This window comes from Citrus sinensis, chromosome 9, assembly GCF_022201045.2.
Source record: "Citrus sinensis cultivar Valencia sweet orange chromosome 9, DVS_A1.0, whole genome shotgun sequence".
In the NCBI taxonomy this organism is placed as follows: domain Eukaryota; kingdom Viridiplantae; phylum Streptophyta; class Magnoliopsida; order Sapindales; family Rutaceae; genus Citrus; species Citrus sinensis.
Genome location: NC_068564.1, coordinates 8,519,732 through 8,547,430, shown reverse-complemented (window position 1 = coordinate 8,547,430; position 27,699 = coordinate 8,519,732). Strand labels below are relative to the sequence as shown.

The 27,699-nt window shown below is 34.7% G+C and overlaps 1 protein-coding gene across 3 annotated transcripts; it reads right to left on the bottom strand.

The window, feature by feature from the left end:
* Positions 1 to 27,506, bottom strand: LOC102625041 (ABC transporter A family member 1). Of its 3 annotated transcripts, XM_006492866.4 has the most exons (40): positions 27,230 to 27,506; positions 26,871 to 26,950; positions 25,903 to 26,071; positions 24,816 to 24,898; positions 23,951 to 24,167; positions 22,518 to 22,747; positions 22,321 to 22,381; positions 22,088 to 22,174; positions 21,182 to 21,414; positions 20,946 to 21,060; positions 20,754 to 20,843; positions 19,829 to 20,049; positions 19,638 to 19,750; positions 18,303 to 18,409; positions 17,864 to 17,926; positions 15,948 to 16,034; positions 14,713 to 14,811; positions 14,435 to 14,619; positions 14,271 to 14,325; positions 14,086 to 14,157; positions 11,345 to 12,049; positions 11,003 to 11,181; positions 10,302 to 10,512; positions 9,988 to 10,071; positions 8,524 to 8,565; positions 8,332 to 8,428; positions 7,597 to 7,724; positions 7,396 to 7,500; positions 6,187 to 6,333; positions 4,935 to 5,198; positions 4,720 to 4,855; positions 4,209 to 4,288; positions 3,989 to 4,096; positions 3,542 to 3,692; positions 2,720 to 2,856; positions 2,558 to 2,632; positions 2,119 to 2,422; positions 1,328 to 1,461; positions 342 to 400; positions 1 to 251 (listed from the first exon to the last, which is right to left on the bottom strand). In XM_006492866.4, the coding sequence occupies exons 1-40, from the start codon at positions 27,314 to 27,316 to the stop codon at positions 170 to 172; spliced, it is 5,682 nt and encodes a 1,893-aa protein (XP_006492929.2). In that variant the 5' UTR covers positions 27,317 to 27,506; the 3' UTR covers positions 1 to 169. The 3 variants fall into 3 exon arrangements, with proteins under 3 accessions (XP_006492929.2, XP_052290479.1, XP_006492931.2); XM_052434519.1 differs by lacking the exons at positions 23,951 to 24,167; positions 26,871 to 26,950; positions 27,230 to 27,506 and having other exon boundaries at positions 25,903 to 25,959; XM_006492868.4 differs by lacking the exons at positions 22,518 to 22,747; positions 23,951 to 24,167; positions 24,816 to 24,898; ... (1 more) ...; positions 26,871 to 26,950; positions 27,230 to 27,506 and adding an exon at positions 22,496 to 22,514.
* Between the last annotated feature and the right edge of the window lie 193 nt (positions 27,507 to 27,699).

The following is a 27,699-nucleotide window of genomic DNA, read 5'->3' as shown; positions in this document are numbered from 1 at the left end:
TTAAAAAATTGAATATTTATACATTGCATGCTTATTTTTTGATATTTACAAATCGTTTTGAAGACTATTTTGTTTTCTGTGGACACATATATCATCATCACCTGATCCCTCACAAATAAACGAGGATCAGGAAAATTTGAGGTATGGAAAAAAAAAAGTGGACAAATTTTCATGAGTTAGCTGCAAAATGATTAAATATGGTTTCCAACGTTGATTGGCTGATGCTGTATTCTGCAATTCCCAGTCGATTTCTGACAGATTTTTAAAGATATCCATCAGCCTGATAAATCAAATTAAAAAAAAAAATTGTATAATCAAAGCCATCCTAGTTATCTTCTCACCTGTTCTGTTCTAAGAGCCCAAAGACGTCGGCAACTGAGAGACCTTCCGAGAATGGTAGCTGCAGTAAAAAGGTCTTTAGCATTAACCAATTACAATTTGGACTATAAAAAGCAACTTTCTTGCACGAGACAACTAACCAATTACACAAAAATTCCAAACACAAATTTGGCAGCAAAAATTTGTGTTGTAAGATTTAACTTACGTCAACAAAACTTCGAATCAGATAGAAAAATAAAACCAGAGTGATATAGCCAGTAAAACTAATTTTATCAAGCACAATCTTTCAGTTTTCATGTCAGTGCATCTTTTAAGTCAAAGCGAATCCTTAAAAATTGCAACAATAGATGGGGCCTAATTTAAAGTTTCCTAAATTCTAACCAATATCATGGCTCCAGAATGCTAAGAGTAAAGCCCTGCTCCTCTAGCAGTTAAAGTTTCACAGATCTCTATATTTTGTCTTTTAAGGATGGGAAGGCCTAATTGGATAAATTATTACTTTCAGGGCTGAGGCTGTGTATTCTCTGACATTGAAACCCGAATCTACACCCACCAGCATCAGACCTTAACAGACAATCTACTTCCAGGATTGAAATGAAGTAGAAAAGGGTCTACAGTAATACAGACTTCTGACTGTTTACAGCATATAAACACACCTACCAATATTCACCATAAACACGCTAGCAATCTAGTTGCTTACAGGCTGCATCCTTAACAGTATGGCCTTGATTTCATCCAACACCACCAAGTACCACTGTTGTCCTCTAAATCAATTGAAATAAGTTTCCCTTAATAACTAATATGGACAGGAATATAATAAACAATAAGAACATGGATTTTAAGATGCTAGATTTTCAGTTTTTCAACTTTTCTCTCTGCTAGAACACCAAAATGGGCCATATTGAATCTGATTCGTCATTGAAGCATAATGTCATATTTCATCAGGAGAAGCTTCCTAAATAACCCAGAGAGAGATTACTGACTTCACCTGATATTTGACACTCAACCCGTTGCACCCCTGAAATGTTGAGCCAGGAAATGAAGATAAAATGAAAGAATCAATCACCGCAAACTTTTCTTTGGCCAACCACCACTCGGAGAATATCGGCAATTGTATACCTCCTACACAAAAGCAATTATCCAAATGCATTGTCAGGAATAGTAAAAATAAAAATTTAGTAACAGTAGCAAAATATTCTTCAATACCACCATCAATGTAGAGACAAAGGCGCACACAAAAAGGCCAGAATAAATCACTGTACCAAAGGAGAAAAAGGAAAAGTGCCAGACCCTACATATATATATATATATATATATATATGTATACGTATGTATCTTTAACATACAAACAAAGAAAACTTGACAAAACAATTATGTGAAATATGGCGAACAAGTAGTCCAGGAAAGTAGTTGGCTGACGTAAGAAACTACTATGGTATACTGCAAATGATAGTGGAAACTAGGAACATAGATAAAATCCAAAAATCTTATCATCTTTTTACACTCAACTTATATTTAATAAAAAAATACTTGGAAAACAAGTAACACTAACATATACTTATATTCACTAAAATAATGAAATATCATATTAATAAAACCATTGTCATTAAAATCACTTCCATAACTTGATGTTGAGGGCAGATAAGAATAGGAATTATTTTTTGTCCCAATGAACTTCTATAAATCACCAGTTTGATTTTTGAATGACTGACAAAATCAAACCTGAAAATATAAAAATAAATGAGGAAACAAATCGTAATGTACAAGAACCGTCCGTACCATCTCGAACCAACTGCTCAGACAATTGTTCCCCAAATATTCTATCAGGAGAAGAGGAGGAACTTATAAGTGTTTTTATTCTTTCTTCATTGCCAAGCCAGCACCCAACTATAAGTAACATTTCCTGTGACAAGCTAATTTCTGCCGCCGTTGCATTTTCTGATGAAATGGAGTCAATACCACCAATGCAAACTTCAAGGTCATCTAACAAGCTCCTTCGCTGAGAAGGAATGTCAAATACTCTTTCTTGAATAATCTGGCAAAGGTCTTCCAAATCTACCGAGCTAACCTCAGTAGGTTTAACCTAAGGACATGGATAATACAATTGAATATGATTAGGCTCAAAAACTTGTACATCATGTATCTGTATAAAAGTAGAGTTTCATCATTGATAATTCATGTATACTTATCCAAAAAAATATTTTGATGCAGAAAATACCTCTAGCTCAAGAAAATTCCCAAACCGTGTTTTTAAATGCTGGGGACTTCCAATACATCTAAGCTGGCCGCCAACCTAACAGGATAGATAATGCATCTTAGACAATGGTCGCTGAGGAAAGTATTGACCGACAGGCTTGTAGGGTGAAAAGTCAATTCATACCATTATTCCAATTCTGGTGCATAATGCTTGAGCTTCATTCATGCTGTGGGTTGTAAGGATAACTGCTGTCTTCCCTTGTCTAGTTGATAAACGAGATATCACTTCCCACATGAATCGTTTAGCAATTGGATCCATGCCTGAAATAATAAATAATAAGTAGCTGGTCCACCTATTGAAATCATGGAAAACCAATAATGTTCAATAAGAAAAAGAATAAACGTGTTCATCATCATTTCCTTTAACACTGGTAGTTACATAATTCTCGATGAAAATATTCTGTTAGAATCAACATTTTGAGCTTCACAGCCAAGAACCTAGTGACTGTGACGAGACTCCTAACCAAAATATGATCTTGTATGTAAAGTAAAATGTTACACACTTCAAATACCAATCTTGGGCCCTTTCCTAAGATTAATTGATAAATGGTTACTCAACATATACAAAGAGGCTTCCATAAGTAGTGGGTATGTGCTCCATTTATTATCTTCTTTTTGTCTTACTTGAGCCTTAAAGTGGTAAAGGTGGTAGCAACATTGGTGGATCTGTATTACTAGTAATATAAGATGTGAAATTCTCAAAAATATATCACCAGAAAAGTGGATGGCCATCCAAAAACGAAAGCATACACCAGAGTCAAATGCAAACCATACAAGGTATATCTTTCATAGCTTATCTTTATGCAATTTTTTGGAAATTCTATGCCAGAAAAGGGGATCCAGTCCTCTCTGATACCAAATAACCTCAAGAGATTGCAGTGTAGCAATTCGTATAACCCTTCTAAAAAGATTCAATATGTCAACAAGTAATGAAAAATATACATACCTGTGGATGGCTCATCAAGAATAACAATTGGAGGATCTCCAATCATTGCAATTGCAACCGATAATTTACGCTTGTTACCCCCGCTCAGGGTAAATGATGGTTTTTTGGCATGCTTCAACAAGTCAAACTCAACTAACTTTTCCATAACAACCTGCCAACATGGGGTTCCATAATATGGTTCTCAGCATGATTAAGAAATATTTCATGCATGGCAGTAGATTGCAGCTGACTAAATGCAGTGTGTTTGTTAGAAGATCCCAATGCCTGTTTTTGAGTAGCAATGAATAGGTCACCTACACATTCAAATCTGAACTACAGAGAACAAAACTTCAACAGCACCCAAATAAACCCTTGCAAATTTAACCTAACTTTGTGTCGGTTTTGAACTACCACTATGCAGGAGAATGATGAAGAATAGTGATTATAGACTTTAAAATATATACATACATCATCCATCCTGTATTCTGCGACTCCTTTTATCCTAGCATAAAGCTCAAGATGCTCTTGTACAGTCAAATATTCCAATAAAGCATCAAATTGGGGGCAATACCCAATCTGTCAATGATTAGTATAAGAAACAAGTCAGAAAGATTAGGAGCACACCTTTTTAATAAATATAGTACACTCAACTATAAAAAGAACGGAAAATAGTTGAAGCAAAACATACAAGCCGACGGGCAGCCTTGGGATCTGAACGTATATCTTTGCCAAAAATAAAAGCAGTCCCATCAGTTGGATATTCTTCTCCTGTATTGGAAAAATACACAATTCAGAAAGAGGAATAAAATCTTCCAAAATCTCAGTCAATAAATCAGAATTTAGGAACTGATCAGTCTTAACATAAAAGCACATAAATGATATTTATTCCAAGTATAATGATTCAAAATGCAAAAATTTTCTAACATCTCAAACATTATCAATTTCTCATGATGACCCCTGGTGAAGGGTAATGATTAGCAAATGCACAACCACTAGAAATTAGAATAATAAATCCTTACAGAAAAGTGACCAATCCTCATGAAGTGAAAACCTCCGGTAAATTCAGAAATGCAAAAATCAAGTGATGAACTATCTTTCCTGAGCATAAACCATTATTATATGTTTTTGTTCTTCAAAAGAATGCATATAAAATGTTTCACATATACAATATTTTATCTCTGTGAATATTGGAAATATACCAGATATCATAGACAAAGTAGTAGTCTTCCCAGCTCCATTTGTTCCCAAGAACCCAAAGCACTCTCCTGCTTGAACTGAGAAAGTCAATGAATGTACAGCAACTTTTGCATCAGAACGCTTTCCCCCAGGATAAACCTGAAAAAGGTGACAGATAATGCTGCTAAATAATGACAGATTGCGGCAGTTAACTAGAGGAAGCATATATTGGAAATACCTTTCTTAGATTACGCAAGTAGATGATGGCATTATCCACGGAGCCAGAAAGTACCCTATTTCTTTCAACCTGTACATCTATATCTTCATTGAGATCCAGAGTATCACTTTCTGAGGAAGATTGCAGAAGGGGTTCCAAGTAACTCGAAGGAGTATTACACAGGCGATGTCTAGTTCCTTTCCACCACTCCTTAATTGTCATTAGAGTCCATTTGTGAGAAGGCAAGAGCTCAAGTCCAAGTGTTAAGAGAAAGTAGCAAATACTCTGTCACAGGTAAGAAAATTGAATCAGGCCCTAAAATTTAAGTGAATATACCCTGATAAACAGAACACCCAAGAATTTACCCTGATAAACAGAACACCCAATCAATTGTTGGCGCCAACTGGCTTAGTTGGTAAAACAATTGGGTTGATACAACAGGTTTGGGGTTTAAACTCCGCTTACATGGATGGGGAGGAGATTAGTAACCGTATGTGCTGTACTTTGGCCCCGGGGGGAAGGGGTGTGGGGTGTTGAGAGAGAAAAAAAAAAAGCAAATGGCTGACAGCAACCAATTTTATTTGGGTACACAATTTGCCAAAAAAGTAATATTTGTCAAATAATCACATGTCACCATGACAAACCTCCATCACGACCATTTTTTAGCAATGATTTTTATTGCAGTAAATAAAAAGGTGAAGCCATAGAAAGGTACAAAACATGTCAGACATTCAGATTTATGAGAAAAATAGTGGTTTAACAATGGGCCATAACTCAAAATCCAGTGGGCTCCCCATTTGATCTCAGTTCAGAAATCAGGTGTAGGGGCACATATAATCACTTTTATATGTGCAAAGAAGGAATTACTTCAAACAGGGAATGCATAAGATGCACCCCATTGAATGGACAATGATTTCATAACTTTTTCTAACCTACAATTTGTTTTTTCCCTCTTAATTTATTAGGAAAGAATGTATCAGCAATGAATTTATAGTTTTAGTCTCCATATTTAAAGAAAACAAAAATATTGAGGTAAGCTGAAAAATCCCTCCGCTAACAATTAAAGATACAGGAGATAATTCATTTTAGGACATCACTTGCACCAATTACTAGTTAGCCAAATCGTCATTGGCATCACACAAGTAGGGACTAAAATTTGGATAAAAAACACTCAGTACCATCAACAACATAGGGACTACAGTGAAGATATAATAATTAGACAAGCAAAGTAGGACATGATTTACATATAGAGGGCTTGAATTGTAGAATTCACCTCACATCCAAGGTAACAAATGGAGGCAGAAGTAACATTCCAATCAAAAACCCCATCACTAGTTTTATCTTTCATCCCTTGCCGTAGAAGAGCCAGTGAAGCAAGCCCGTCAGCAAAGCAAAACCCTGGTGATAATCTGAAGAAATTCTGGAGAATGAAGACAAATTCTTCATCATCAGCATGGACAGTTGCAATATACACAACTATTTAATGACAGTTACCTAGAAGATATGAGTAGTTCTCAAGTGATTAACAGCTGCCATGATAATATGCAAAGTAAATAGTAGGCAGAGGAAATTAAATATGTATTCCCAACAAACAGGCCAGTTTTTGGCCTCTTGAAATGGAAGCAAGAAGTTAACGGCTCAGGTCCAAGAGGATATGTTAAATTTGGGCTGGTAAGGGATGGAGTGCAAGATAACTTAAAAAAATAAATAAACAAAGAGAAGATTATATTAAATGTCTTTATGAAATTCTTTGATACCAGAACATTTCGGGAAGCAAACACCTTCACATGTTAAGAAAGAAACGCGTTAAAAGTGGTTTCATTTGTCTGAGAAAATTAGCAGGACAAAATTCAAAAACTAAGGCAAATTAAACAAGCCCACATAAAAACTGTTGCTAATATAGAAGCCAGAATGCATCCTTTTATTAGGGTATTCAAGTCATTTACTTTGAAGTTCTAAATTTAAAAAGAGTCACTTGATACACAGGCTAAGCACACATAAAAACCAGCATAAAAAAAATAAAATAGAAACCTTCAAAATTTGCAACCTAAGCCACTCCTTTCACTACTCCCTCTTATCTCACTATTTTCAGCCTCAACAAAGTCACAGCAGTTACAAATGCAATGTTTTGAAGCAAACTCAGTGTGCGAAAGTCAAAAGCACAATTATTGAGAAGAAACTGACGCATGAGAGCATGAAAATACTAAGATTGCTTATTCGTGTATTGAGGCATGAGAGCATGAAAATACTAAGTTGATGAATATATCTTCTCAATCCCATATATGCTTAAAATTATGGCCATCATTGACAATGTCACTACATTGTGTTTTCTTTTTTTTCTTTTTTTCAACTCAGAAATAAAATAAGTATATTGGATGTAGGAAATTTACACAGAGGAGAGACAAGAAGTCCATAAAGACAAAAGACAAAAATACCCAAGCCCAACAACCCACAAACATTTGAAAAGGTTATGGAATCCAACCTTGAGAAGAGAATTTGCACTTCTTGTTGTCTCTAAAAGCCCCATAATAAATGAGATAACCATCAGAATGAGTCCAGTGAAGAAATGGACCAAAAGAACCACATTCTGCAAGTACATAAGAAAGTTAAAATAAAATTAATGAGATTGGACCAATGATGTCTTGGAAACCTAAATCTAAAAAAAGAAGGGATGCCTTCCAACCTGAGCCATTGTGTGGTCAGAAAAGAAGAAAGTAAGGCAATATGTTGATGATGCGATTGCCAATCCATACCCCAAAAAAATGAGGACTGTTGGCAACAAACAATCCCTTCCAACGAACTGATCAAGACCTACAGAGCCAAATTACTTTGATTACAATAAAAACTAATAGAACATTAAAAAATAAAAATAAAAAGAAAAAGATTTAAAAAGAAGTAAATTGTACTATAAAACAGACACGTTGTTTTACATTAGTATTACTAGGGACGACTACAAATGCAAAAAATGGCTTTTCCCTGCCACAATCACACCTACAGTTTTCATCTCTAATGACTCAGAGACCTAGCAAATGTTAGTAATAAGATCAACATATATATAGCAAGCGTCAATTTTAAAATAACAGGATGAGACATTACTACTTCTAAAGTAAGCACATGTACTGCAAAAGATACAAAAGGGGACAATTTAACATTATTGACATTCGTATGTCAAATCATTCATCGGTGACAAAAGTAAGCAAGGAAGATTCTTGGTGTAACAATAAAAATTTACAGTATTCTGGGCACTTCAGAAAACCAACACCACATGGTCAACTAACATCTGAACAGGGCATATAATTGAGCATTTGGGATAGAACTATCAATTATATTTACAAATGTAAGACAGACATTTAACCTGAAAGCGAAAATGACACCCAATACCCGGACAATTATAGAGGTAGTAAAGTCTACAACATACCAAAGATGTAGAAGAGAATTATTGCACAACTTGAAGGAAATAAGAAGCTGATGAAGTCCCATATGTACGTAGAAGTCCAATATGAAAGTACAGAAACCTGAACAAAAGACATAATGATGAATTTATAATTATACAAATATTAGTTATAGAAAATTTTAAGGAGCAAATTTATGACATGATGAAAAACATTACCCCACTAATCAATTGCTGCTGCTTAGCTTTCACTTCACGCTCCTGCAACAGATAAGACGACACAATGCATTTGAAAAACAGAAGAAAATTTGGAAACACACACAATATAAAATGCTGAATCCTCTTTCCAAGGATTTTATTGACCACAATAAAGGAAAAAAATTTTAAAAAATGGAAAAATGAATTGTACTCTTCACCAAAAAATAGTTTAATGATGTTAGCAAGAGGACTAATGGCACTTATTAGGTGTCAAGTTATCACTAAACCTAAAAGCTTACGTTTACATGCAGGAACTTGGTTGCCAAGCTAGTTTAGTTGGTAAACTCTTTTGGGTTGATACAAGAGGTAGGGGTTCGAACTCACTCAGACAGGTGAGAAGGAGATTTAATTACCAGTTATGTTGTTATGCTTTAAAAAAAAGATTATATCTATATGCAAGGACTTTACAATACAGTAGAATTTTAACAATAATATGTCTCCTAACATGTAATGGAGTAAGAAACGTGATCACCCAACAACCATACACATAATAATATAAATAAGCATAACAAATGATAAATTATTTAATAAAATAGATGAATGATATTCACAAGATATCTTGGTCCAATTCACCGAGATACCATGTTGAGGAGCAACAATAATTATTTAAGCTCTGTGTAAGGAAAACCTAATAAGTCAATATGAAAACCAGAGAATAAGTTGGTGGCTCAAAATTGAATAAGTCATCTTAAGAGTAAAGACACGTCCACATACTGCACACAACTTATGGGAAGATGGGGGAAAAGGTGATCAACTGGAGATGGAGCTTCTTGCAGGAAAGAAAAGCAGAATAAAATGAGGCACAATCATGTGATCAGATAATTCATGCCGTATGGTGCCAACTTATGTAACTAGTTTTGGGAAAGGATTAAAAAGATTGTGAAGATTGTGCAATCATCCCAATGGTCCCTTGATAAGTGTTCTCTTTTTATCATCATACAAAATTATTTGCATGCTTTTTTGACTGGTCGGGTCAAGAAGATGATGTTCATGATTCCGTAGACAAAGAAGATCCAAACCAGTGGGAATAAACTGCCAAGTACAACATCATAGGTTCTTGTTTGATAATGTTGTTATTGACAAAAACTAACGAGACATAGAGAACAAAGATTTTCTTTCTCTAACAATAGGTACTGATGGATAAACAATGACAAATAAGGGAAGTTTTCAATTGGAATTTTATAGCTTATTTACACACACAAAAAGTTGAATAAAATAAATAAATTACGTAAAACAGATTTTTTTTTTTTTTGAGTATGAATCACAACTCTTCAATAAAGTGTTGACAAATTATAATAATAAATAAAAAATTAGAAACTTCATCTCCTCTCAATCATCACTTATGTTACCCTTTAAGAGAAGAAATAACAACTTGTGTGCCAAAAATCATATAAGAGTATTACTGCAAAGTGTCCAAGGATTTACCTTTACAATGGCAACAGCAAATGAGGCAGGAATAAACGCGAACGCAATACTGATAATAATTGAAACAGAGAAGGCATCCAGATCCTAAAAGATTATGAATATTCACAAAATAAATATTTATATACTGAGGAAATAAAGATGAAACGATTAAAAAAGGTGTTGACAAATTAAAATCTTCCCTATTGAGAAGAATCCAAAAAACTATAAAATTAAATCTCAGCATAAAAGTTTAAGCCATTTGCTTTTTCTTTAGCTTCTACCAGGATCAGCTTCAATGTAAAACAGTAAGATACACCAAAGATCAGAAAGCATACATGACGTTGTAACTGCTGGCTTTGTGTCGTGGGCAGAGGGTGGTTGCGTGTCCTAATTGTCATATTTCTATTCCCAGTAGCAAGCCTAAGAATTGCTGTGTTCATGACATTGATAAAAGTTGGACCAGCATGCTGACAGGAGCTGTTATGTAGTACAGTAAACCCCAAACTCCCATCATCATTCTGATCATCCATCACAATTGCACCATACCTGGAAATGTACATTAAAAGGAGTAAGTGCCACAGTCTCATCATGATATTTTAGAGGCTTTTATTAGAAGTCACTCAGAAGCATAATAAAAAGAAAAATCAAGTTGATACTTCAGAACAAAACTCCAGAAAACCACCTCAACAAGTGATTGTACTTTATATTAGAAAGCAACTGTAGATATATATTATTCTTTTAAAGAAAATATGTTTTTCTCAATATTTGCACCATTCACATACTACATGCAGCTAATAAGCATCGAATATTATCTATGAAATCACACTATAATTTCCTTTTGTTTTCTAAGGGAAACGTTCATGATTCAGTTTCTTCAAATTATAGAGAGGAGCCACATGAAAAGGCTCATTCCAAATGCTAAGACCAATCCACATTGGGTTGCAAATCCATGAACAATCCTGATATTTCACAAAACAAAACAAGTATTGGGAGTTCAAAAAAACAATTAAGTATTTCGGAACTTGGGTCAATGCACCTTGACTGATAGGACTCATTGAAGCTCGACATCAAATATTCGCTCATGGAGAGTAGAACTGGTCCCAAAGTTGGCCCTGCTGCATCAACTGCATCCGCTAAAGCCTTTTCTGCATTAGGGAATCTATATGAACTCTGTTTAAATCTTTGAATCCACCCCCCTTTGATGTACTTTGAGACCTATAGAACCAACAGTTTCTTATAAGGGGAGAAACAAAGCAGTCACATGTCATCAAAATGAAATTTGAGAGCAGAAAGTTCTAGAATTTCTGAAAATATAACATCATACATCAAATCAAATTAATTTGAACATAAAAAAGTATTAGAACAGAGACTAACAAACCTCATTTGCAATTGGCCAGGAAAGATCAAAAGGAATTGGACCACCGCCACCGCCACCACTTAAAAGAGGATTAAAATTTGAAGTTGTAAAGGTCACAGACAGCATATCAGGATGTGGCTTAAGCTTTAGAAACAGAAGACCAACAAGCAAGAAGATGGCAGGAATTAAAAGCTGGAACACTATTGTTTTGCGGTCCCTTCGAGCGGATACTGCCCTCTTTATAAATAACGCTTTACAATGTTGCCAAAACATTGATCTTGAAATGATACAACAGGTACAGCACTTCTTAATTAAGAAGTTCAGGAAACCGAGAACAGCAGCAACAATCAAAGTACAGGCTCTCTGTACAACAGTAACAATAAATCCAAAAACCCATTTATAATTTCCGAATAATTTAGAGTTGGAAATTCTTTTGGGAGCTTGATCATCAGATTCAGCAGAAACATAGTCAAGTGTGACAAGATTATTTCGCAGGCTAATACATTCAGATTCATCCAGGTTGCATCCTGCAACTCTTAGGAATACCTCCTCCAGAGTTGTGACAGATATACCAAAACTTTCAATGCCAAGATAATCTGTATCTTCAGTAGCATCTGCTTCCACCTTTGAAACTGATTTTCTTATGCAACTTTCTATTTCTCTAAACATACTCTCAAAGGACGATGATGATGCCAGAGGCAACTTGAAGGTAATCTCAGTTCCAACCTGGAAAGGCGGTTAACAAAAATATCATTCAAGTTTTAGCATTCTTCACATCTAATAACAGTACTACCTCTTCAATGGCAAACATTCATACAGAATTAAGGTAGTGAAACCACAACAGATGTTTATGCCAAACCAATCTCTTTGACAAACAGAATATTCCTTCTATTTCATCACTTCTTTAACTTTTATCAAGGGTGACTTTTAGAGTTTAACATATTGTGAAGTGTTGAGAGATATATTAGAAGGATATAGGTAGTCTTTTAATATTGTGTTTCCCTATGCATATAGCTATTGTATTCAGCCTCTTTGTGTAAATGAAAAACCTATTTTATTTTTCCTGTGATCCTGTCTAACATGACATCAAAGCCGTGAGGGAAAAAGATATTTTTTTAAAAAAAGGAAAATAGTTTAGCCACCATTATCCAAAGAACTCTACCAAACCCTTGAACCTCTACCACCACCCAAATCAACATATCAAACAGTAGATACTTTATTGTCATGGCTGCCCCATCTGTGGCTCCTCCTCATATTGGAGTTTCCATTACAGCGGTCAATTCAAAATTTTTGTTTTGCTCAAGAGGAGTAGTAAAGTATTTGACTGCTCAAGGAAAAGAGAATTACTTGACTGATAAGCCTCCAGCAAGGGATTCTAAAGATCACCATAAATGGTCACAGGAGGATACTACGGTGACTACTTGGTTACGGAATAGTATGGAACCTTTAGTTGCTGCTACCTCTATGTGGGTTCAGACGACAGAGAGTTATGGGATTGTCCTAGGGAACGGTTTGGCCAGTCGAAGAATAGTTCTAGAATTGATGAGTTGTATGAAGCTTTTTTCTCGTGTTGACGAGGAGATAAGTCGTTAAGCAAACTTTATGGTGGTCCATAACGTTTATGGGTAGAGCTTACTTCTTATCATCCTCTCACTATACATGTTGCAATTCTTGAAAGATAACGTGAAGAACAATTAGTTTTTTGTTCTCTATCTAGTCTGAAACCTGTATATGGGAGTTTGAAAAATGGTATTTTGACTGAGAAAGAGTTACCCAACATGAAGGAGTCTCAAGCGATTGCCTCTACTCACAATTTTGATGGGCATGGGCAAGGACAAACAACTGGATGTGGTCGAGGTCATCGTAGAGGCAGGGAGGAGGATGATTTTACTATACTCATTCTAACGAACCAATCATCCCTATGAAAAAAGTTGGGATAAGTTTGGTAAGCCAGGATGGGCAAATCGAAGCCATCATAATCAAGGGAGAATTCTCCTAGTAGTACTCAAAATACCCAAGTGCCATCATCTTTAGAGCCTAGCTCTTCTACTCCAGGTAAAAAGCCAGCAACAGCCACCATAGCACAATCAGGCACTCTAAATGTTTTTTTATCTATCTCCAATTCTACTCGTTGGATAATTGATTCTGAAGATCAAGCTAACGATATCTTCACCAAAGCTGAGTACAAGGGAACTTTCCTACATCTTCATTCCAAGTTCGGCATTAAGAATATCTATGCTTCAACTTGAGGAGAAGTGTTAGACTTATTTTAGGAAGGATATAAGTGGTCTTTCAATATTGTTTTTCCCTATATATATAGCTACTGTATTCAGTCTCTTTGTGAAAATGAAAAACCTATTTTCTTTTTCCTGCAATCTTGGCTAACATGAAGTATTAAGGCAAAACAGACTAAAATTAAATTAGTTAATAACCCAACTCTTCCACTGAATTTCTCACTTGAATCAACATACTTTCATAGATAAAGTTCTAGGAGGTGTGACGTAGCATGTGAACATTTAAAAAATGAAATACCCAATAAACTTAATACAAGAATGCATCAAACTACCCAAAATTTTCAGATTACAAAAATTCCTAAATTAACTATCCTAATTAATAAAAATATCAGCCAATTCTAGCAAAGATGCTCATTGGAAATGTTGCAGTTATACCAGAGATGCTGAAACATTGATGACTGCAGAGAACACTACTACATTGACGGGATACTTATGCAGGTAAAACCCCAATATAAGATGAATCCATACCTCACTCACACACAGTGCTGATGGAATATGACGATAAACAATATCAGCAGCTGCAGAAGCATCAGGTGCAGACTGAAAAGGAAGAATACAATAAGGCCATGCAATAGCATGTAATGCTCGAACGTTTGACAAACCATGACTACTCAAGAATATGTACGGATGAATAAACAGCAATAAGAGCAAACCTTCACCAAAGTAAGAGTATAACCGACCCCATACTGATGCTTCAGGAAAAGGGAACTGTTGAAAAATGATCATTACAGATTTTTCAGCTCTTCCAAGGTCAACATCTCATTGAGACAGAGAAATTTAAAAGGAGGGAATCCGATATTAGATTAAAGAAATTGACCTTCCACAGCATTTCAATGAACCATTAGCCATGATAGCTATCCGATCTCCGAGTTCTTCAGCTTCATCCATTGAGTGTGTAGTTAGTAATATAATCCTTCCTTTTTTAATTTTTTTAATTAACTGCCAGGTCAGTCGCATCGAGTATGGGTCCATTCCACTAGTAGGTTCATCAAGAATAACAACCTGCAAAAAATAAAAAGTAAAAAGTAAAACTAAAAATAATACATTCAGACTGAAAAAAAGGGGAAAAAAATCTTCCTTAAAAAATTGCACCACCTTACTGTCTCCTATCAGTGCAATTCCAAGAGACAATTTCCTCTTCATGCCACCGGAAAGAGCCCTCACAACAATGTTGACTTTATCAGCCAAACCCACCTGAGCATTTTAGGAGCAGATAGCAGTTAAAGAATGAAAACCCGCTAATTAATATGCCAAGTTAAATGTTAGAAAATCAAACACGAGTATGTAGAAAAATTCGAAAGCAGGTATAGAGAAATTAAGAAGTAATACCAGAGTCGATGTTGCACACATTGTCTCAAGAAAATTAACAAATATAATTTTAAAATCAACTCAGAATATCAGATGACGTGAGGCAGACAAGATCAAGGTTGACTTGACACCTCAAGATTGTATAAGTCCTCTGAAAACATTAGTAATTTGTTCCATAGTACTTCGAATGTGTGAACTCCTTCCGTAAAAATCATACTCGCTAACCTTAGGATCTGGTGGCAAGGGCCAATGAGACTTTCCCGTGATAACAATCAGCCATCAGCACAGCTCACAATCCAGTTCAATACAATCCAAACATGAAGAGGTGGATTGTCACTTCATCAAAGAGGAAAAGGACAGTAGTTCACTCCTTACATTTCTATAAGAAACCAACTGGCTGACATATTGACTAAGGGGCTTGCAATACGTTCGTTCAAACACAGTAAGCAAGCTAGCATAACTTGTTCAAGCCTAAATTAAGTGGAATTCTCATACTGTAAATAGGGATTTCCAAGGCATATTTGTAGGCGGTTTTCTGGGCTAGTGTTACTATTCTTTCCGTTTCTGGTTTCCTACAGAGTGTATTATATGTTCAGTGTAATTATGTTGAATCAATAAATTTGAGAAATTCCATGAACCCTAAATCACCAATTAAAAGTTATAAATATAATCATTTCAAGGCTACTAATATGTTTTTCTCTAAATATTCTATCGTGTTGCTAGTCATCTATTGATACAAAATTAAATTTCACAGACGATTCTTAGAAAATTGATGCTCAAAATGTCCTCTGTTTGGTGGAAATGCAATCAGTAGAATACTACTGGTGTTTCATGCATTGAAATTCTAGAAGGGCAGGGTCCCTTTGGGACCTACGTAGCTCCAGCAGTGTTCACAGTTCATCGTTTAGCATTGGAGATGGCTAACGTAGAAAATGTTCGCAGGCTTAACAACTAACAAATGTGATAGACTGAAGGAAGACATATGTATATTATAAGACTTCATTTCTCATATGAAAACTTACTTCATCAACCATCTCAGCAACAACACGCTCCAAAAGTTCTTCTTTAACACCTTTCAAAACTGCAAACATCTCCAGATGTTCTCTCACCTGGATAGAGAGAACCCAACAAAGGTCAACTGTGGTTTTTCAAACCATCACAATATCTATATTTAGCATCAAAAATATATCTAGACATCAACAAAAGAACAATTTCATTCAATCAGAATGGAAAGTTGGAAAATAAAAAAAAAAAAGATGAAGATGTATACTTGGAGATTATATTTCTAAAGAACAAAGAAAATGAAAATGGGAATCAAGATGAAATCTAAACTTACTGCAGAAGGATTACATTTAATAATTTTATGGATAACAATATCGATTAAATATTTTAGGTCAGCAATTATAATCCTCAGAAGAACAGAAAATAATTAGATCCAAGAAAGAAACCAAGTAAGGCATATGATTGAAATACAAAGCTATCATATATAAATTATAAAGATCAGAACAATTATATACACCATTAAGCAAAAGTAAATATCAGTCTGTTGACACCTCACCATTGAAAATCCTTTATTGCATGTCTGCTCTCTTCTCTGTTTCTTAGAATCAATCAGATTGAGACAATTCTAGTTGTAATTTTTCAAGTTAGTACATAATAGAGGACTGATTTGTATTTAATTTAATAGTTATGACACGACTGAATTGAATACAACAAGAACAATTATGGCAGTGGCCATGAAGTCTGTTGTCAAAATTTGACTAATAAAGTATTCATTAGCTCTGCAATAACTGCAAAGTAGCAAGAAAGAATTATTAGGGCATGTATGATGCCTAGCAAGGGTTCTAATTCTTGCTTGGTTGGCATCAATTCATAGGGCTAATACTTGTGATATGGTTTTAAAGCCAAAAGCCTCTTCATCCATGCATGGGAGTGCCATAAGCTGAATGCTGAGAATATTGATCACTTGTTCCCTTACTGCAGTACAGCATTAAAACTGTGTTTTTCGGCAGCTGGAAATTTCCAGGTGATTCTGGAGTTCTTCTTCAATGTTTGGAGATTCTTTTTGTTCCTTTGGAGGGGTAATAAAGCAAGAGTTTTATAGAACAGCAAGTTTTAAGGTGATTGGTTGGAGAGGAATAGAAATTTTTTGAAGATGCCAAGTGAGGAAGATTGATTTCCTCTGGGACAAAGAGCATTTTCTTGGATCTCTCTGGCGTTGGCTTCTATTGGATTTTAATTCATCAAAATTGATAACCTGCAGTCATATTATGTTTCTGGTTTTGGTTTTGTCCTTCCCTTGTAATCTTTATTATGTTGACTTCAGGGCCACTCTTTCAAAATTACTTTTCATATTATAAATTCGTTTCTTATTAAGACAAAAAAGAAAAAGTACAGTAATGAGCCAAAAACAAATGCAAAATAATATAATATTATCTAATCAGTTATGCAGAACAAGAACATGAATCTAAGAGACGAGGGTTTGAAATGTGAAAAGCATGAATCCACGAAATAAATACCAGACTGTGAAGCACATTTTCTAGTACATGAGACATAAGCACTAAGCAATACGAAAAGCAAAAACATGGTAGAAGATGAGTCGCAAAAAATAAGCATAGGTCAAGTTACCCTTCAAAAACAGAATATTATTGTTTAACCATCCATGCAAATGATAAAATTTATAGTTTGACTTTACAGTTTGTCCAATTACAAAAAAGAAGTAAATTTCAGACACGTTTGCCACAAAATTATAGAAAGTATGAACTATACACAATTAATTTTCCATGCCTTTGAAAAATAAAACATGATTCTAATTAATTTTCCATGCCTTTGAAAAATAAAACATGATTCTAATTAATTTTCCATGCCTTTGAAAAATAAAACATGATTCTAATTAATTTTCCATGCCTTTGAAAAATAAAACATGATTCTTACTTACTGTTAGCTCAGGAAAAAGAATATCATATTGAGGGCACACCCCTAGTCCTTTCCGTATCTCATCCTACAGAACATAACATATAGATCACCCATTAGAATTCCCCCAAAACAAAGTGGAGGGGAAATTACAAATAAAATTATTTAAAAAAACCTACCAAAACAAAGCATTGACCAGTAACACAAATAAAAGCAGATTTGCTAATAGTACATAAGCCAAGCAAATCCAAAAGAAACACTAACCTTTAACAATCTGAAGTGAAAATAAGTAATTAACTAAAGCATCTTTGCACAAATATCAGTGTTTTCATTAGGATAGGACCAACTAGAGACAAAGAAAAGAAAATCTAATTGTTTCACTGGAAAATATGTGTTCCATGGACGTGTATTTTCCACCTTATACAAAATTGACCGTCTAAAAGGAGGAAAAATAAATCAATTACCATGTCTGCAGTGATATTCTTTCCAAAGACCAAAGCATCCCCTGTTGTTGGAGGAATAAGGCCAACAAGCATGGATATTGTTGTACTTTTACCGGCTCCATTGTGTCCTTCAAGATAATGACATGAAATCAATACACCAGAACAAATTATCTTGCAAAATGCCATAGCTTGTTCCTTCTTTGATATTTTAGGGGCAAGGCGTGGGGCCAGACATGCACAGTCAAAAATAATTAATTCTATCCTCTTTAATATATTATTTTCAGACTACTTTATTTCAATCACATTAAGCTTCGATATTGAAGGACCAATATGAAGGCCCAACTCAACAATAAGCAAAACTGTAAGAGGTTAGAGGAAAGCACAAAATGGTTCTGCAACACATTATAAAAAACAGCAAAATTTAAAAGTGCAATAAACTGTTTAAAGCTTCCCTTAAAAAAATAACGTGTGGAAGTGTAATGTACAAACTACCTTATTCAAGTCCAGAAGCTCCTAGGGTAACAAAAATGATGTCCAACTTTTGAATTTATTTCCAATCCTTTGAAACAAGTTTCAACATTTCATCAGTCTGATTGTATCATTAGGTAAGATTTTGAAAAGCTATATTCATGAGTAGATTATTATTGGGGATATGCTTGCTCATAAACATTAGATACTTTGATTCAATGACAAAAGCAAAAGGAAGGTTATGTCAGCTACAACATTGTTAACTATTTTAAAAAAGACGTCAAGTTCTAAGCTGGTTTATTTAGAAATTACTGCTCCAGCCTCTATGTACAGGTCAAAGAGAGCTCTAAGAGTGAAGAAATTTGCTGCAATTTACATGGTGAAAACATCATGCGAGAAGAATTAAAGAAAAATAACTAGCAGCAAAACAATGGACTGTTGATAAAAAAATATAAAAATAAAAACCCATAAAGAAATACAAATTTGTTGAAGTCTACAACACTAAAATGCAGGAGGTGATATGCCAGATTAAGGATGAAAGAATCGAAAACTTTCATTCCTATAACAAGATGACTAGCGAAACAAACTTCCATACTGCATGTGATCCTGATCAAATTATAACTTGGAAAACAAACGTTTACATTGTTACACACTTAAAAAATCAGACACTAAACAAAGAGCAAGCTACCTGAATTAAGTTAAAAACTATTACAGCCTCTGTATCAGTATACAACCACAGACAAAGTGACTAAAACCAAATCAACCACAGATATACGTGCAACATCTAGCAATCCAGGATCAAGCTTTGGAGCAAAAATATAATAAAGACCAACTACACATTACAAACAACCGTGAAGAGAAAAGAAAAGGGGGATGGATGCAACTCACCAAGAAGTGCAAGAATCTGATTTTCATACAAGGTTAGCTGTAGTGAGTTAACTGCACAGCAATTCCCCCTTTTAGTGGCATATACCTTATGCAGTTTCCTAATTTGAATACATCTGCGAGGCAATTATAAAATTAGAAGGAATAACCAACATAAATGAATCAGTAGCAGTGCCTCTAGTTAAATAGCATGCCTTCCATCAACTTCTTGCTGCTTCATGTCCAAGCTTATTGCCTCCACAACAGGTTCACAAGCATCTAATGCAAAAGCACACTCCTTTTCTTTGGATAGCTTCTTATTAATTTTAACTTCTGCACTGGATACATGATGTTTAATAACACTTTTCTTTCTCCGGAAACAATTCTGGAATATGAAATTCCATCGATAGCGGACTCCATTTTCTTTAGGAAGAACCTAAATGGATGAACATACACGGAAAAGTTTCATATAAGATACCATATAAAAGCAGTCAAAAGACATTTAGCATTTACAAAACCTAGGAAAGTTGTCAAAATGGAACTACAATAAAGTAAATGACTCAACAACACCTAGCAAAACTTGATTTCTTCAACTAGTGAAATTCGAGGATCATCAACAAAGCAATTATGACTTAAGTATTATAGAATAGATGTCCTAGACATTTTTATCCTTGAACTCTATGTCTCTAGATCATAAAAGTAATACCACGAAGATGGCAAGGATGCGAAACACCACTATTCTTTATCTTCTCTAGAATTTGTAGGCTTTTAAAATACTAAGGATAAATTTTTTTGTTTTGATTCTACTCTTATAATCATTATTTTGAGGGATTATTTTAATTGAAATAACCGACACGAGAGAAATAAATATTATTCTGATCAACATAAAGCACCGTAAATCATTACATTTAATCTGTGTATTAAGGAGTCCACAAAATAAAAACTTTTAACTGTTGTGAATTATCAAGTAGAAATCCTTGAAATTTCTTGTAACAATTGAACAGTTATCTCTCTGCAGGGAGATCAATGTATGGAACAACCGACATTACACATGAATGTAATTTTACCAAAAAATTGCATAAATACCAACACAATTTTCACCAACTTTAAAAGAGAAGAGAAAGGAGTCTAAAAATATACCTTATCCAGGTAAAGACCAATCACACCATATAGCAGAGTGTCAAGCAACATCATTAAGAGGCAGACCAAAAAATTCACTCCAGATGATGCCTACAGTGATCACAGTCTATAAAATTGGGAAACAAGAAGGACAAAGAAAAAGGGAGGCTTATAACAATTAAAGACAGGTAAATCTCCAAAGATGGAATATACCCGCCACATGTTGCTCCAACGAAGTCCAACATGAGCACGCTCGTAATCTGCAAAGTTGACAGATCCTAGAGCAAACGCCGTAGGAGAAAGAAGAGAAGCAATGACCTTCAATACCCTATAAGCAGAAAATGCAAATGGAATAGGATGTAAGAGTTTGCAACAAAAGACGTCCAGCTTAAAAAATTTTCTTCAGTAAAGACAGTCCCAACAAAATAGTTCATAGCATGAGTTCTCACATAGGTACAGCCTCATCATTCACAGTATAATACGGAAAGAACGCCCCAAGAAAAGAGAGGGTTCCAACTGCCACAGCTGTTTTTGCTCGTGCGAAAAATGTAGAGATAAAAAAAGAGAGCGTAATTGCACTGAGTCCAAAAGAAAAGAAATAAGTAAACACCACTGTCTTATCACTATACTTGAAAAGGCTGTCCATGGTACAAGCTGTAATGATCCCAGACGAAACTGCAAACTGCAAAAGAATTAATCACAAGAAAATTAGAACTCAGATTTAAGAAAATATATGATGAGTGAATATTTTGTAACTTGTGATGGTACTGAACTTGAAAATCACATAGGAAATAAATCGTCAACGGACCAATCTATGCATGGAGTTTTTAACCAACTGCATACAACTGATTTGATCCAGAAAGGCAGCTCAAATACACTAGTCACCAAAGTAGAAATAATAACTCTTCAACTTTGGAAACTATGCATAGAACCAAATAACTAAAAAAATAAAGATAGGCACACTGATTTGGGACATCATGAACAAAAAAGCAGGAGGACAGAAAAGAGAAATAAAATAGGGTGAGAAAAGAGAAATGATATTAGAGAAAAAGAATAGAAGAGACAAAAAACAGCAAGTAACGAGACAGAAAAAAAGAAGATAATCTATGATTTAATTATAATTAAATAATAATTAATTAGATGCTGTCTATGACTTGAAGGTAATCATCTCCAACTATGTGAGCAGTAGACCATGACAACAATAATTACAGATTTTAATCTAAAAGAGATTAAAAGATTGAATTGGTCGAGAGGTTCAAAAGGGGAGTAAAGCATTTATTGTCAGAAAATCCCAACAGATGCAAAGAAGGAATTCAATAATGAGGATTTAACCAAAAGGAAAAATAGAAACTCGCCTGTGCAGCATATGTAATAAACCAAGAGAGATGAAATATGCCATCTTTCAAGCCCATCATGTACAGACCTTCTCTTATCTTTTGTTCCTGCAGTAGAAGAAGAAAGCAACAAACAAGTCTGGAGTCAGGAAAGTATTCTCTCAATCAAGAAACAGTCAATAAAAGAGAAGCGCTAGCAGAAACAACAGAACACCTAGATCCATCATAACTTCTATGTCAATATGTCACCATACCTTCTCAAACACAGAATAGCTGATCAAGCGAGAAATTGGATAGAGAAAACCTAGCAAATACCTGCTCATCCCAGATGCCTAAATTAATAATAAAATATGAATGCACAACTTGCCTTATTTAAATTCAACTTGAAAAAACCATAATATATAGAATATGAGAGGATAGCAGAATGACATATTATTTTAGCAAGACATACAGTACTCCCATGACCCTCTTGATAATAGACTGGAACTCATCATCAGTGTATTCACGAGTTGGAAAGGGAACCATTCGTATATTAGAAGGGCTATACAGGGTCCATGGCTGCTTGAGGGACAAATGTGTGCCAGACAAGTTTGATGGTGGAATTTCTACGTTTTCAGTTGCAACATTAGCTCCAGTTTGCTGGGCTGCAAAAATTATGAACGAATCTAACACCTGCTGAAGCTGCAAAAGAGAGAGCATCGGTAACCACAATAACATATTTTTCACAAATTGTCAATGGCAGTGGCTATGATTTCAGTCTTTCTGGGAGATGAGAAATATAAAATCAGAATGTGAAGCAGAAAATAGAATATGCAAAAATTAATAAAAAGATTTTGAATTCAGTATGCCAACATTCTTATAAAAAAACCCAAAAAAAAAAAAAATTCAGTATGCCAACCAAGTAACAAAGATGAGAAAAAAGTTCACAAAACATAAACCCAGAAAAAGAGCAAGATAGAGAGACATATTATGTCATTAACACGACCATATGACCAACCCTATCCCATTTGAAACTGAAATGGCGATATATGAGTTGAGGAAAAACCATTTGCTCTCTTTAACCCACGAAGTTACACTCCCAAGATGACCAGTTTACACTTGAAAACTTCAAAAGAGGTTAAGAGATGCACAGCTATTTGATTACAAGTCTTTAAACTAGGCTACAATCATGAGATCCAAACAATGAAGGTTGCCAAAAAGCATTACCTATTCCTTAATTACAGAATTCATTCTGAACTACTATTTATTTATTTTGTTTGCTTTTATATCTTGTTGATTTTGGAATTAGTCACTATTGCCTAAATGCTAATGAGTTGTACTGCAAACCTCTATGAGATAATACCTTCTCTCCTATAGCTTCAACAAGACAGTTGATCAAGTAAACAGTAGCTATAGACAATTTAATTTCGTCCAAATACTTTATACACAAGAAGTAAATAACTGCTTTATAATATAAAAGCTTAGACTGGGTAAATAATCACACCTTTTCTAATAGGGAATAGAAATAATTTGTTAAGAATCAAAAATATGAGGTAGACAATGTGTGGACTTAATACTGAAAAAAATAGCTTTCACAAAAACACTCTGTAAGCTGGTCTATCCATTTATGCAGTGTGTAAAAGGAACCACATATCAGCACTTCAAAACAACTCTCAAGTGATAATCAAGCTCATACAACTAGATGTTTCCATATGCTTAAACATTAAAAATCAGCAATTGGGCAAAAATTGCAATAGCTGTCACAAAACCACTTAAATACTGCATCAGTCATAGCAGCGATATGCCAATAGCAGAACAAATACTTCTAACTATACAATCTAAAAGACTGGATCGAAGACAAAATAAAATGATAACTATAGTGGAGAGAGGTTTAAGCTGTCATACAGTCAAAAATCCACTGAAGCTGTATTGCATTGTTGGTATTATATTAACACCCAATTCTAGGTCATTGAGATAAGGGCCGTTTGTATCCATAATAGTTTTAACATCAGGAAACCCAGAGAATGCCCACGTGTGGTTGAGGCGTATGCTATAATCAAATAGCTCAGGACCTTGATCATGAAAAACCACTGCTCCTTTAATTTTTGGATTCAAACAATCCCTAAACAAAGACAACAGGAAGGAAAAAAAAAAAAAAAAAAAACATGTCCATGAGTTCTCCAGTGCCATGGCCAAGCATAAAAAAGATGACTTACAGTAAACATAGACAGTTACATGTATAACTAATAAGATCAATAATTTAAAGCTAATTTATAAGAAAATCATTTTCGTTGTATAAGAGAGAAATAGTTATGCATAGAATCGAATGCATCCAATGTAGGCAAACAAACGCAAATCCAGAAAAATCAAATAAAAGGAAAAAAAGGAATGAAAATAAACATGGAGAACTAATATATCCAACTAAGTATAAAATTAGATCTCTAACTGCAACATTAATCATATGAAATACAACCAAAAACAAACATCTTTGAATTTGGCAAGCATGACATATCACAGCGGGAAAAGAAGCTGAAATTGAAAAAAGTATCATTTAATTTTAAAGGTCTGGTAGTAGTTAAAAACTTTGAGCTCCTGGCTTAATTTTGGAATATTAAAGGGTGGTCACATAAAAAGCAACCAAAAATAAAAAAGAATAGTAATAAATAAGTATAATTATCTATTTGAAAATTGCTTGATCTCATAATTAATATCATAAGAATGGTTCATTTACAAACCATCATGGCACCACAATAAAACAGATATAACTTACTTGACTTGACTGCAGGTACCATAGAGGTCTGATCTTATGTAGGTTTCCAACTCAAGCTCATCTTTGTAAATTCTGCTGACTAGCTGTACATACGACATCGAAATTCAATTAGCTGGAATAAAGGAATTCATAATGGCACATTGCTTGTATATATCAGTTAAATTATGAAAAAAAAAAATTGTTTAACACCCATAATTTACTTATATATATATAAATTGAGACCACAGAGTCAACGGCTTGCAGGAGGAAAGGCAAAAATAAAGCTAGGTTGCCATTCTTCTTTTCCTTTTTTCCCACTGTTCTAGTTGGTGACATTCAAAGATAAGATCGAACCTATCCCACCCAACCAATCAACACTCGAGCAGAGTCCTGGTCATTCTGTTAACAATATACAGATGTAATACCTCTTTGGTAGATAAGTCACATTTAAGATTATTGATCCACACCCACAAATTTCCAAGGGTATGTGAAAACAACATATAAGTGATTATTAGATCAATCAAGGTGGATAAAAGATCCCCTAGCTCTCTCCATGAGTATTGCAATAAGCAAAAAGAAAAAAGGAAAACAAAGACAAAAATCTTGCGCACAACCCAACTAATAACATTGGCATGGTCCTCTTTCACCATGACTATATCAAGATACTAAAATTTGCAATCTTGAATTTCCTAACAACGTGCATCTACCTATATGGTTTCAAAAAATGTATTCAAAAGACAATGAAAGAACAAAAATCAAAAGGAAGAAGAAACCGCCAAAATCAAAAAGAAGAAGAAGAAGAAAGTAGTGCAACAAGAGAATAAATAATTTATTAACTTTAATCATCATTATGACTTTTAACAGCTTTGCTTCATCCAAATTTAAGTCCAACGAACTGCAGATATTGACAGGTACTAGAAAAATCAATCCCTTAAAAATACACTCAGCATTAGAACCAAAAATTAATACAGAGTGATAAATGAAAAAGGCATGCATATACAGGCATACATAAAATACATGCGAATACACAATAATCTAGCGTACCCATGAAATGAAATATCAAAAATTACAGAACTCTGAAAATGAGAGATAATAATAACAATGGTACCTTCAATTTGGGAAATTTAATCGACATTAAGTTAATCATAGTCCTCGTTTCTTCCGTATCTGGAGCAAAAGCCAAATACTCTCCCTTTGCCAGCATTAATTCCAAAGCTTGTACAAAATTGGGGGATACGCCTTTGCCTATTTCGACAAACATGTCTTTCCTTATGTACCTAGATCAATTCAACAAAACCATCATGGCATCATTTCTCTCAAACCATGAAGCTAAATGCCCATCAGTTATGTGATTAACAGTTGCTGGGTAGCACATCATTCGTGTTTCGAACAGGAATTCAATAGAATTTCAATATCATCTTCAATATTTTTGAAGACAACCTCCAATTTCAACTAATCAAATTATATTTCTCTGCCAACATTAACCTGAGAAAATTGTTGGGACTAGGATGAGGATAGCTAATCTAAAAGACTAAACTATTGGGTGGAATGACTCATCCTATTTGTAAATGCATTGATCATGCCTTTATTGGGGAATGTGATACGACTCAACAATCTCTCCCCTAGGCAAAACCTCTGCTGGCGTGTGGCCACACTGAACCTTCTATCCGTTAAGGACTCAGTCCATCACCCCAGCCCTTTCCCTGAAACACCGAGGCCATCACAGTCTACCTACCATGGCTGATTTTGATAGCTCCTATTGGGATCAAGGATGCAGGTATCCAACCCAAAGCACTATCCGATTCAGTGGAGTGACCCATTCTATTTATTAACAGAAGGATCATCCTTTTTACAAGCCCCAATATGACTCAACAAAAATTAATATTTACAAAATCATGGATAATATATATTAATTGAAAAATCTCCACTAAAGGAATATCCCTAATCTTTTAGGTATTAAATTTTACAGAAACAAAGACTTATATCCGGATTGCAAATAAAACAGGTCGCTGAAGACTGCAAAAAGCAAAACAGAAGACTATTATGGAAACAGAACTGAGGTCGCTGAAGACTTACGGTTGAGCGGGGTGAATTCGCGTATCAACCCGTGTCCTTACCGCTATCAACAACAACATTACAACCGTAGGAAGCAAAATCTGCCAAAATAACAAAAATATTACTTCTCACATTTAATCCACTTCGGCATTTATCTCTTTTGATCAGTCATACGTTAGCCAAGAAAACATAGAAAAAGAAAATCTGAAATTAGTACCAATAACAAACACAAAACCACAAATTTAACTAAAAATTCAACACAACAAGCAATAATACAACAGTTCATGAAAGTCAACGATCGAAGTCAAAAATTCAAACAAAGGCAAAAACAGAAAATCATCAAGAAGTCAAATTGCTAAGGCATAGAGAGAGAGTGAGACCTCAGCAGCAGTAACAAAAGGGTGACGAACTTTGAGCAGCCAATTCTTTCGAAGCATAGCTTTTAAATGCCTCTTAGCAGTTCCCATCTTCGGCTTCTTACAACAGAAACCCTAGGTTTAGAATAAGAAAGAGCAAAGTTTTTAGTAGTGTTGGTTGTAGAGAAAGGGAGAATATGTGTTAAGGAAGAAGAAGAAAGGTGGAGGAGGACAGAAAGTAAGAGGAGATGGCAAAAGCAAAACGACGGAGCTTCGGTTAAGTCACGACATTTGGAAAATGGAAAAGGTGACCACTGTACAATTTTTTTAATATATATTTTTCTTTAATTCAAAAGGTTATAAATTTAAGAAAAAATGGAAAAAGAAAAAAGTAAATATCTATTGCGCGCATAAGTTTCAGTGCGGGCCCACACGTCACAATCCGTTTATCGCGAAAGTTATTGCGTATAGGAGTCTCACGCTAATGCTCGCGA

Bases quoted from the DNA above. Each gene is read 5' to 3' on its own strand.
- LOC102625041 (XM_006492866.4), bottom strand. From the start codon at position 27,316: ATGGGAACTGCTAAGAGGCATTTAAAAGCTATGCTTCGAAAGAATTGG. The intron at 18,410-19,637 runs GTGAGTTGCATC...ATTATCTTGAAG, and splicing joins TCAGATTCTTGCACTTCTTG to GACACAATGGAGCCGGTAAA. The intron at 14,620-14,712 runs GTGGTGCAATTT...TATTTTTTGCAG, and splicing joins CACTGATAGGAGACAGTAAG to GTTGTTATTCTTGATGAACC.